At 50.8% G+C, this 12,661-nt stretch overlaps 1 protein-coding gene across 1 annotated transcript in view; it reads left to right on the top strand.

The window, feature by feature from the left end:
- The first annotated feature begins 100 nt into the window (after positions 1–100).
- EEF1AKMT4 (EEF1A lysine methyltransferase 4) overlaps positions 101–12,661 on the top strand; it is a 47,157-nt gene continuing 34,596 nt past the window's right edge. Inside the window, exon 1 of the mRNA XM_078869875.1 lies at positions 101–530. Coding sequence (XP_078726001.1) covers positions 347–530 — 184 coding nt within the window. The 5' untranslated portion in view covers positions 101–346. The remainder of the gene's footprint in view (positions 531–12,661) is intronic.

Genomic DNA, 12,661 nt, shown 5'->3' with positions numbered 1-12,661 from the left:
AATGAAAACGGACCATCGCTCGAAACGTCGCTTATTATACATTCTAGTTGTTTTTTTTGTTACTTTAAAGCCACGGTGTGATTGACGAATGTGTGTTGAGGTCTTTAATGTTTAATATCGATCGTAAGGAAGTCGAAGCGGAAGTGGAAGTGGACAGTAATCACAACAACGTGCGTAACACGTGGCCGCCGGCAACACGTGCTCAAGTGATTGGTGGTGGTGGCACTTGCTGCGTTTATTGATTTGGTGGGTGGGTGAGGTGTGGACAGGGTAGTGGCGGCGATTGCTCGACCGCTCGATTCTCTCGTACAAAAGTTATCGATCGGCTTGTACGACTGTAGTAGCGATGGCCCTTTCGCCCAGAGATGGAGCGCGTTATCGTGAGCGCTCCTACTGGGACGAACGCTACTCGAACGGCGAGGAGGTGGTGGAAAAGGAGGGCGAGCAACGGGAGTGGTTCGGAGCTTACGCGGCGCTCAAAGAAGCGCTACCCGAGGATCTTGACCGGAGCGGGGCCATCCTGGAGCTAGGTAAGGATGGGGAGGAGGAGGGGTGGAGGGTGTCACTCGAAGCGGAATCTCCCCGGCTCAGTCTCGGTATGGCAACGCTGTTGTTCTTCTACCGCAAGGTAAACACGGAGGGTTGGGCCACAAGGTTGGTCTAACGTCCGCCCGACGTTGACATGCCTACTGGGAATAAAAGGCGTTGTAAATTATCCAGTGGTAGTGATTGTGGGAGACGGGTGGCAGCAGGGCTGTAGTTTGCAGTTGAGCGTTTTTAAGCGTCCTCTCTATTTGTGAACATCAACAACCCAGTAAAACACGCAAACAACGTTGGTCCGACATTGGTTGACGTTGAATTGAAATAACACCAGATGCAATCGTAAAGTTGCGGAGATATCGCCAAATCCGATATGGTGTGACGATGTATCACGATGAACCCTCGGTGTATCTCCTGTCTCTCTCTCGCTCTACTCCCCTCTTCATCCATGCGGTGTCGCTGTTACCTCGGCAAATGGCTTGGCACGTTGCAATTGAGACATCCCACTTGGGGGGTGGGATCGGTGTGTCATTTTGAGGTTTTAATTACGTTCTCATAATCATAATATATAGTTTAATTGTCATCATAATTGTTACATTCACATAGTTCACCTGGGAAATCTGGTGAGTTGAAATGTTTTTCGTTTGCAAGACAGGGTGTTCAGGGTAAAATAAAATATTGGTATCCGTATGTTCAACTTCTTTTGAACCTGTCATCCCCTGGTTCCTATGACTCCGAGTCGGCACCGACTAAATACATAAATAATAACCCACGGTGGTGAGATGTTAACTACCTCGCCTGGTATACAGGAGGTCGTGGGTTCAATCCCGACCCTGACACATGCTGTAATATTTGGAGTTTGCGTGTCTCTCTCCATGTGGTCGCATGGATTTTTCTCCGGGTCGTCCGGTTTTTCCCTCCACATTTCGAAGCATGTGTAGAGAGTATTTGGCTGCTATACATTTCCACATAATCCACTAAGTTGAGCTATCATTTGTGGCCTGGTCACTTCTGAAAAGAGCTATATAACTCAGCGGGCCATACCTGGGAAAAAAATAAATAATTAGTGGGTTTTTTTTTGTGAAAAATATAATGCAGTGAAGACCCCATAGCTTCCAGTCTTCTGTCACAGGAAGACCACCAAAGGGATATAACTTGATTTATGATTGATTTCTGGGTCAGATCGCGTAAAATCAAATGTGTGTTGTTAACCCTCCACCCGAAACAACCAAAAAGTTGCCACGTGAACAGACGTGCCGATTAATGACTGCTTAGGCACTTAACCGGTAACGTCGGAGAGCAATCCACATGGTTGTCAGAGTTGTGTAAAATGTCCTTCACCCTGGAATCGAACTTCTTTGATAGAATTCTCATTTCCAACCAATTTGGTAGAGTCTCCTGATAGCAGAAGACATCTGGAAGCGGTGGCTCTACGAACTTATTCATTAAACATCTGCAGACTCTTCCAGGAGAATCCTCCTCCGCTCCTGAACTTCTGAACATCGGGGGGCCAGAGGATCCAGGGGGCGGGCAGGACTCCGCAATATTATTTGTGTCAATGATGGCCGTGATGGAACTCATCACCGTATGTATACGTATGTTGAACTTCTTTCGCACCGTACGTAGCCAACCATGCTAATCGGAGGTGCGAGGGAAGGACAACAAACTAAACACAAACAGTTCGAAAGAAATGTCACCGGGGCGTGACTACGACCGAGACTGCTTAACCAAAGACCAGAGCAGCCCATGACTGCCCGTGATGGCCCGTGACAAGACGGAGTTACCGAGTCCCTACGGAGTGAAGGCTCTGACTGAGATAATCCAGTAGCGCCACTCGAGTTCCTCGTGACAGCGGTGCACTGAGGAAGACCAACGCCTAGTAATTGGCTCCACAGTACGTGCACATACATATGTTGAACTTCTTTCGCGCCGTACGTAGCCAGATTTATAGAGTTCACCGCTTTTGGCTGAGCTGATAGCGGTGACGGTGAGAGGCGGGCATGAACTCCTCAGGTCAAGTCCAGATTCCAGATACTTCCTCCTTTTTCACCTCTGCCCACGACTCGCTGCCTCGTCCTCAACATTTATGTGCCACATTCTCCTGTGCAGTGCTCGTGAGATGAGTTCGCATTTATCTGCTACAGCATTTGAATTCCCAGGTGTGTGCAGGTGCTTATTATACAGGTATGCATTGTTTTTGTACACAGTTATGTAGCGTGTGTGTATAGTAAGGAAAAGTATGTTTATGGATGGACAGGTGTGTGTGTGTGTAATGTGTACCTAGGGTGATGTGTAAACATTGCCACTGGGAAGACAAAGGCGGACCGGCGCGGTGCTGGTCATCTACCTCCTCGTGTGCCGTGCCAGCCTTCATAGGTGCTCGCTACCAGCACTTGCCCCAAAAGTCTGTTCATGCTAAAAGGGTCGATCTTCGTCTTTTTTTTACGTGTTATATATAGTTGGTCGTGCATAACAGGCGTATTTATGTATAGGTAATGGTTCTTACTGGAATCTTAGGCTGGAGTGTTTGCTATTCTCTCTCGGTATAATACACTCTTTCCACACTCGGGGTGTGGTTTTGGATTTCATAATTTTGGATTCTCTGACGTTTGGGGCCCATGTCTGTCAGATGAAAGTCTTAATTGTGTATTTAAATGTATTACGTTTTAATAACGTAGATTTTTGTACGCGCTAAAATTCGATAACTTTAATCATGAAGGCCTTGCCGAGCCCTCGCCATCTCTCGCGATCCTATGATGTAACAAGTCGCCTAGCACTGCCATGCAAAGCTTAATTGAGTAATTTTAATTAATAGAAGTTGGATGATATTTTTTTTACATAACGTTCCATCAGAAAAGTTTTTTTTTTAATACAAACGTTTGTGTATTTTAATAATTTAAGCAAGAGCAATGTCGTCGTGCATCGTGAAAATGGCGCCACGTGATGGCACTTTTGGCGGGAAAGGCACAGGCATCTAACGCCCCCTCCTGTGACATCACTTCCTGTGGTGTCACATTTTCGGACGAATCCGTAACCCCACAGCATTTTCTAAATCGTCTGATGTTCAGCAGCTAGGGTTGATTTTCAAATTCATGCACAAATCTGGAATGCACCCCTCAGACAGTGGGTTATGTAGTGGCATTTCCAGTGTGTGTTGTGGTCTGACCTTGTGCATGTGTGTGTGTTCTGGCCTGGCTTGCCTGTCCCAACAAACCCTGCAGGCCAACTCGTGTAAATTTTCACTTCTTTTGAATTGGACATTTCCATCAATCGGGGCTCTTAATGGCCGTGTAATTCCTTAATAACGTAATCAGATGCTTGCCCTATCGGCCGCCCGATGCACAATCAATGCCCTAATGTGATGAGACTTGTGTTTAGCCCTGAGCCTGCGTTTGAGTGAGTGAGGGCGAGCTGGCAAGTGGATAAATTGAGTGTGTGTGGGCGAGTCGGTGGGGAGTTGGTGAGTGAGCGAGTGAGCGAGTGTGGCTGAGCCAGTGGGTGAGCGTGTCGGCGTTGGTGAGTGAGCGAGTGTGACCGAGTGCTTCGTAAAGAGACACGCGTGCAATCGGTCGAAGGGCGGAGGGGAGGGTGGGAAGATGAGGTATGGAGAAGGAGGATGATGGAGGGATAGCTAACATGAGGCGGAGGCAGGGTTGGGAAATAACGCCCGGTGAGGTTTGGCTTCGAAATCCGACGCAGGTCATCTTAGGCCGTCGCTGCCCCCTCCCCCTTCAACTTGGCACATCCCCCGGCCCCCCCACTCCCTTCTGCTGGTGGGAGGATCATAATTAGTGCGGTCATTCAGTCTCATCAATCAGAGTCGGCCTCGCTGCAGGGTCTCCCCGTCGCGATGCTCGGGCTCGCGGTGCAGTGCGGTGTTTTAATTCCCGTCAACGAAATCGGCCGCGGAAAATATTCGTAGCAACGCCGACGAGTGGCTTCCGTTATTTGTGGTGAATCGGGTGAGCATTATTGTAGGAGCGTCTCCACCACCACCAGCAGTGGCAGGAGAATGGGAAGCCAGGTCACTAAGGTCAATCACCCCCCTCCCACTACTGCAACCCCCAAACTCCACCATCTTCCAATTGGCCGTGTCTCCACGTGTGCGGTGCAGCTGGATTTCAATTATCGTGATTTCAGACGAATAATAACGATTATGATCTCAACTTGCAACGCGCCGCCACCACCACTGCACACACGGCGTTCGCTCGCTCTCCTGGAGATGGAACGACTCGGAGGTGCGGGGGACGAACCATAGACGAGTGGGAATGGCAGCAGCAGCAGCCAGGCTGTGAGCTGGCACCAATAATTGTCTAAGCTCTGCGGTCCTCTATATATGTTCAGGTGCTATCGGCCAATTCATGAGTATTCATATTCTTAGGTTTTTTCGGTAAAGTCACGTAGGTAAAAATTTTTTAATTAATAAAAGTAAAATAAAAATAAAATAAAAATCACGACGTTTCGGAGGCAACACAAGCTTCCGTCTTCAGGTCTTCAGATGGAACCGTCACAGCACGATTGCAAGTACTTGATACAGCAATCGTGCTGTGAAGACGGAAGCTTGTGTTGCCTCCGAAACGTCGTGATTTTTATTTTATTTTTTATTTTACTTTTATTAATTTAAATTTTTTACCCACGTGACTTTACCGAAAAAGCCTAAGAATATGAATCCTTGCAGTCACGAAAGCTTCAAATCTAGAATCAATTCATGAGTGTTTACACGAGGGAAGAAAGCGGAGCACCCGGAGAAAACCCGCATGTGCGAGAGGCGGCAACACTTTCCCATACAGATGGAACAGATGGGGATTCGTCCACACGTGTTGTACCTCCTCCTGACGAGCCAGGGTATGGCCCCTCGACGCTGGATCGCAGGCCACACGCATAGCTGCCACCGTCAAGTTTAATATTCTTTATATACATTGCGGTGAATGTAGCGACCTCTAGTGGCTCTCGGAGTAACTCTGAACCCATTTATCTGCAACAAATACAAATCGAAAGAGTCCATGACCAATACATAAACTGCGAGTTTGATTGAAAACCTCAGGCACTTGTCGGCTTTTCAATCTCGCTCGCTCGTTTGTTGTGTGCGCTGTCTAATACAGTCCTGAACAAACTATGCATCGTATATTAAACCACGGTGGTCTGCGTTCCTTTAACAGAGAAAGCACAGCGACACGACCTCTCTCTCTCTCTGTCTGTCTGCTGAAACCCTGGCTTGTCGTGGCAGCAGCAGCAGCAGACATCGACATTGGCTTCGAGCTCCTGAGCAGATTGCTGCTGCTGCTGCCATCACGAACAGACCACTGTCTCATAACGTCCCATTTGCCCTGGCCTCTCTGCACTGGCACGGGGGAGGTGCGCCATGCATTTGAGATCAATTATCACGACTTCGCGGAGTCGATATCGATCGATTTTTTTTTTCTTGTTATTTCAAATCACCGCACCCGTTTTTTGTCGCGGCCAATGCGTCTCGTCTGCGTTCCCCTCCCGGGTCTGTTCCGTGTAAAATGGTGACTCCTCCTGTTTCACGAGGCCGATGGGACCAGTTAAATAGATTGTAAATATCCCCCCCCCACCACATCCCCATCTGTTTAATCTCCCTCCGCCCACTGTCCCTCCTCCCTGCCAGTATCTCTTCCCGCACTTCCCCTCCCCCATCTCTCCCCCCCCCTATCTCTCCCCTACCCTCTCTTCCTCTGCAGTTCTCCCCTCGCCTGGTATGCAGGAGACCGTGGGTTCGATCCCGACCTTGACGCCTGCTGCTGTATATTTGGAGTTTGCGTGACTCTCTCCCCGTGGTTTCGTGGATTTTCTCCGAGTGCTCCGGTTTTTCCCTCCGCACTTAGAAACGGCGTTGAGAGTATTTGGCTGCTATAAATTTCCATGCGATAAGCCACTACGTTGGGCTATCATTTGTGGCCAGATCGCTTCTGAAAAATATCAATATAGCTTAGTGGGCTTTACCTGGTAAAATAAAAAAAAGTGTAATAGTTTACATAAGTATGCAAGTTACTATCTTTGCCTTAGAGCTATTTTAGTGACAGGTGTATCCCAGTAGGTTCCTAATGGCAGTGTCAAATCCTCTGCGTTGTATTTATCTTCCCGTCTCGAGGTCTCAAAACCTGAAAAGAGGGATGCGCGAAGAGGTGGAAGAGGTGGGATTAATGGGGAGGAGGCGGAGGTGAAGGAAGGAGAGTAGAAGGTGGAGGAGGGAGACAAGGAAGAGTCCTTCACTGCGAGGAGTCTGTCGTCGTCTGGAACACGGCTGGGACGGTTCCCCTGAAACTCGCTTAGAACTTACCGGACGGTAAATTATTTGGCGCCGAAATCGCCCGATTTAAAAATGTCCTAAAAGTACCGAACGTCTAACGGTGAGCGGTAACGGTTCCTGGGAGGTGGGGAACGTGGCGGGGGGGGGGGCAGGTGGGGGAGCGGATGGTAAGGAAAGGTGGAACAGCACGATCAAAGAGAGGAGGTGGTTTTATGGAGTAACTTGGAAGTTGGGAGAGCGGTGGAGGTGGAAATAGGGGGAGCGCGTTCCAGAGGGCGACGGCGGGGGTTGGCGGATTGCACGCGGATTGCCGTGAAGCTTCTCGTCCCGTGGGTGTCGAGGTGGTGGCGTGTTCTGGCTCGCTAGGAGAAGGCGGTACACCAAAATGTGCACATCAGCTGTTCCGTCTGTACAGGATAGAGCGTTGTCCCCTTGCACGCACGTGTGGCCTTTCTCCGGGTGCTCCGCTCATTAATTGGCCGAAAGCACCTTAATGTACAGAGGACCGCAGAGCTTTGGCAATTGTTGGTAGTGCCGGTTTCTCGCCGCGTGGATTGCTGCTGCCTTTCCCGCGCTCGTCTGCGGTTCCCCCTCCTGGCGCCTCTCGAGTCGTTCCGTATTAGCGAGGAGCGGACGTTGTGGCGGTGGTGGTGGTGGCGGTGGCGGCGGCGGCGGCGGCGGCGGCGGCGGTGGTGGTGGCGGTGGCGGCGGTGGTGGCGGCGGCGGTGGTGGGGCGGTGGTGGGGCGGTGGTGTGGCGGTGGTGGCGGCGGTGACGCGTTCACAGCGTCACTAGCTGGGACGATCGTTCCGTCAGCGAACCACACCTTTAGTGACGTGGGTGACTGACCCTCGCACCTCCGATTAGCGCGTTTGGCACATACAACATACATACAGCCTCGTGATTTTATCAGAATCGGATTCACAATTTTTATTTTCTATCTGATGAGCTATGAAGCTATTTTTCACAGATGTCTAGTATAATTAATTAAACTTATCACTTATTTTTCACACTTTAAAAACATGTAATAGTTTTAAATGTTGCGATGATTGATGTCAGTCAGTTTTTAAAAGCGGAATAAAATGGATTGTATAGTTCTCTCTCCCGTCTTTTACTCTCCTTTCCCTTGGTTTTTTTTTATTGTAGCCCCGTCACTGTTATGGTTTACACACCGCACCAGGCACTTATTTTAGGCCGAGTCAACCTAGGGGAAGGCCCCAGAATCGGCTGTGACATTTCTCGCTGCTAAGTGGTAGACTTTCACCGTTCCACCCCATTGACCCACAAATAAAAGACAGATTCCCCGTAGAGCCTTCAACATATACTGTTGGGGCAAGTGCTGTTAGCGAGCACCTAGTGAAGGCTGGAATGGCACACGAGTTGGTGGGTGACCAGCACCACGCCAGGCCGCCTTTGTCTCCCCGGTGGTGATGTTTACACGTCGCACCCAGGAACTCATTCGAGGCGGAGTCGACCTAGGGGAGGCTCAGGGATGGTTCAGATAATCGTCACCGGTGTTGGCCGTGAGCGGGAATCGTACTCGGATTATTGCACCAACAGACGTACACACCGACCAACACACGCGTACGCATTTATAACGCACATTTTGTCTTCGCCCCGTCTCCATCTCCCACCCATCACTGAACAAACTGTTGCCGTAGGAACTGGGTTGTGAGGCTGTGGTTGCCTAGGAGATGTTGGGAGTTGTGAGCATGCCGTGTGTGCGCGCATCTGTGTGTGTGGGGAGCGGTGGTGCAGCGGTTAGCGCTACGAACCCAGCGACCCGAGTTTGATTGCCGCACCCACGCGGCCAACACCAGTGACGATTATCTGAACCGGTTCTGGGCCTCCCTTAGGTCGACTCGGCCTTAAATGAGAACCTGGTGCAGTGTGTAGACGCTAGTACTTGGGAAACAACCAGATCAACCCCTGGTGTAGCGTGCCGGACTTAATAGGTGCTCGCTAACGGCACTTGCCGCAGTTTCACATCGATGCTGCGTCGCATGTGCCGTGTCTGTCGCGTGTGCATGTACTGCATATACAAACATAGATTAGTACGCTGCACTTATCAAGCCTCTGACCTTTATTTAACCGGGTTGAAAGTCCATGTCTAGCTGTGTAGTACATAGTACAGTGGACTACTCATGCGAACCACATTTGCCAGTTTGTGCTGTACGCTTTATGCTTCCCGCCTTCAACCAACGCGCACCGGTGAAGTATGGTCAAATAACCCCCACGGAGCTGGATGGATGTCCCATCCCTGCAGAGTTGCGGAGGTTTTTAAAAAAATATTTTCAAGATAAAGGAGCAGCCCTGCAATTGCTTGCTTGCGCCACTGCCGGCAGTAGAGGCCTCCGCTAGAGGGCAGCTCTAGAGAGCACCCCCCCTCCACCCCTTTTGGCCTACTCTTCCAAGTCGGCCTGACGTCTTGGAATTTTCAAATGTGTCGTATTTGAAATGCGCGGCGGTGTAGTTTGAAGCAATCGCCAAACTGTCTTGCTGCTCATGAGCAGCAGTGACCCTGCCTGGTAAAAACGTGCAACAGCGGGGGCGGTTGGTCCAAAGTTGACCCAACGTTGACCAAACGTTGGGTCAGCGTTGGGTCAACGTTGGGTCAACGTTGGGTCAACGTTGGCCCCTGCATCCTTATGGGTAGTAAAGTAATAACGCTATATCTATGAGGCGCCTTTCGTCGGAGCCATCTCAAGAGTGCGCGAAAAATAACTCGTGAAAGTAAACGCGACTGCCACGAATGACGATAATGAAACATGTACCGACAAAAAAACATTTGCCGAATTGACTAAAAGCTAAAGAAATGGGAAGTGTACAGATGTAAGATTTAAGAGGAGCTTTTAAAAAAAAATGTGCGCAGACTGGATGAGATGCGGACGTTCGCGTGAGGCCACGTGGGGCGGGGGGGAGCAGCTCGGTCGCCCATCGACCCAAAAGCCTCTCCGTGACCTGGGATCGCAGGGAAGATCTGTCCCCCCTCGACCCCCCCGTATCTTAGAGACCTTGAGGGGACATGGGGACGTGCAGAGTGTCTCTGACATAGACGGGGAGTCAGGCAAATAAATAAATGCACGTGTGCTCGATTCTCGCACGCAATATTTAAAATCGAATTTTTCGTCGGCGTGAGAGCCTTCTGAACCGATATCGGCCCGACGAAAATTCATTCGGAGATTCTGCGTTGGCGGTGGCGGCGGTGTGAATCTGGGCCGTCGTCTGCTTCGCACGCATTGCAAGACATTGCACTTTGTACAAGAAGCCGGGGGAAGACAGCGGGATTGAGTTACAAAAGCCAGCTGAACAATTGGACGCAGCCAAGTAGGAGCATCTATTGCAGCGTTCTTCATCGCAAGGCCCGCAGGCCACTGGTGACCCTGGTGGCCTTTAGTGCAGCCCCTGACAATACACAAATGGTAAAAACACTCCGCCCCCCTCCCATCATCATTGTGCTGTCAAACTCCAATGGTTTCAAATGTGTGGCTGCCCTCACACCGATGGTGTATTTTTGGCGAAAGTGGCCTGCCTCTGAAAATGAGTGAAGAACACTGGCCTAATGCAACGTTCTTGAGTAAATATCATGGACAGAGCTAAATGGACGGAAGGCCATGATCGCCAACCACTTTGAGAAAAAAATGTGTAACGGCAGAGAAATGATATAGATATACGGCAATTCCTCGTTTAAGGCGGTAGATGCGTTCCTGAAAGTGCCGCGTAGAGCGAGGAACCACTGGTGCTGAATCACATTTGCACGAACATCAGCCTGCAGCCCATCCCGTGTTGGGACAGAAATGAGATGAGTGTACACGCCGCCACTGCTTTTCTGTATCATTCCACGTACCGTATCACCGTACCGCTCAGCCACGCAGCTCAAGAAAGTAGTTCGCCGTCGACCGCTGAGAAACCGCGTTTATAACAATGAGCGCGTTCCGCGTTGTAGCGGTGCGCGGTTTTCACGTTGTGCGAAAAGTATTTCACGAATGGAAGAACCGCGTTATAGCGAAAACCCGTCAGTGTGAACACCAATCGTTAAACGGGGACTTTCCGTATACTTTTCCATTTAAATGCACAGTGTAGTTTTTTTTTTATCATCAATACAGCATCATCCATCAGATATTGGCTACGGCTGCCAAAACAAGAGAGAGCGATTTCGCGGCGTGCGGCCTGAAATTGCTCGCAAGTTGCACCATGGGACGATTACCGATTAGCTCCGTGAACGCGCACGCACGCACGCACACACAAAGACAAATATCCCCCCCGATAGTCTGAACAGACTATTGGGGCAAGTGCTGTTAGCGAGCACCTACGAAGGCCGGAACGGCACACGAGGGGATGGGTGGCCAACACCACGCCCGGTCGCCTTTCTCTCCCCAGTGGCGATGTTTGCACACCGCACCAGGTACTCATTTGAGGCTGAGTCGACTTAGGGGAGGAGGACCAGGACCGATGGAGACAATCGTCACTGGTGTTGGTGGCCGTGAGCGGGAATCGAACCCGGGTCGCCGGGTTCGTAGCGCAGCGTAGCGCTAACCACTACACGACGGCTCCTCTTACACACGCGCACGCAGGCAGGCATGCGATCGTGCGTGGATGCGGGCTTTGTCGTTGGGGCTCCAGGCCTGGCTGTTTTGTTTTACGTGTGAGCAAGATGACTTGGCCTCTCCCGGCCCCCCCCCGGCCCCCCCCCCGGCCCCCCGTCATGTGCGTCTATATTTAGCGCAGGCTTGGCTTTCGCTTGATGCGATGAAGGTCGCCGTCTTGACGAGTGTGTGGTGTGCGTATCGGTGCTCACATGTTGCATGTGCTTGTTGCACAAAGCAGTCGCCCTGTGATAGTGATTACGGGCGCCGTGGTGGCGAGATGTGAACTTCCTCGCCTGGTATACAGGAGGTCGTAGGTTCGATCCCGACCCTGACGCCTGCTGTATATTTGGAGTGTGCGTGTTCTCCCCGTGGTCGCATGGATTTTTCTCCGAGTCCTCTGGGTTTTCCCTCCACATTTAGAATCACACTTTCTGAGTCTTTGGCTGCCATACATTTACACGCGATAAGCCACTTCGTTGAGCTGTCAATTGTGGCCTGGTCGCTTCTTAAAGAGATTGGTGCGTGCGCATCACCCCTGCCTTAATAGCTTGACTACGACTGTAATAGTACCATGGACAGTTCTCTATCCCTCTCTGTCCATCGCCTGTCTCAGGTTCAGCGGTCAACTCTCACTGACCAGGGTAATGCGGGGAAAGGTGCGACCTGGATAAAAAACGAAAGGTGAGTGCCAAACGTCGCCAGTGAACGTTGGCCCAACGTTGGCGTGCGGTTGGAACCGTTGGACCAGCGTTGTGTGTCGCGGTCACCTGGGCAAGTGAGCCCGTTGACTCCTCGGCGAGGCAGGAGCAGCGAATAAGTTGAAAGTGAAGGGCGCGCGAATGAGCGTGGTTAATCTGCAGCACCATCACCTGACTTTCATCTCTGTTAAACCCACCGTTCTAGGTGCCACGGGCGACCGCTTTTTCTTGTGTCGTTCCCCGATTGCCATTAGGCTTGGATGGGATTTGCCAAGCTTGGATTCATCATTTAAAGACATTTCTCACAACCCACCTGGGTCATTCGCGCATCTCATCCCACCGCCCTGCTCGTATCTCATCCCGATACTCTCACCTCGTCATCCTCCCTGCATCTCATCGCACACCTCATCCCAAACCTCATCCCCCACCTCTGCACCCCCACTACCTCCCCATACCACCAGCCCACGTGCCATGAGTGCTGATGTAATTTACGATGTGCGAATGGAGGAGTGGGAGCGATGGGGGGCTTCAGGTCAGAGTCAGACGATAGGAGTCGTTTGGTGC

This window comes from Lampetra fluviatilis, chromosome 28 (genome assembly GCF_964198595.1).
Source record: "Lampetra fluviatilis chromosome 28, kcLamFluv1.1, whole genome shotgun sequence".
Classification (NCBI taxonomy): domain Eukaryota; kingdom Metazoa; phylum Chordata; class Hyperoartia; order Petromyzontiformes; family Petromyzontidae; genus Lampetra; species Lampetra fluviatilis.
This window is presented reverse-complemented; position numbering and strand designations above follow the sequence as displayed.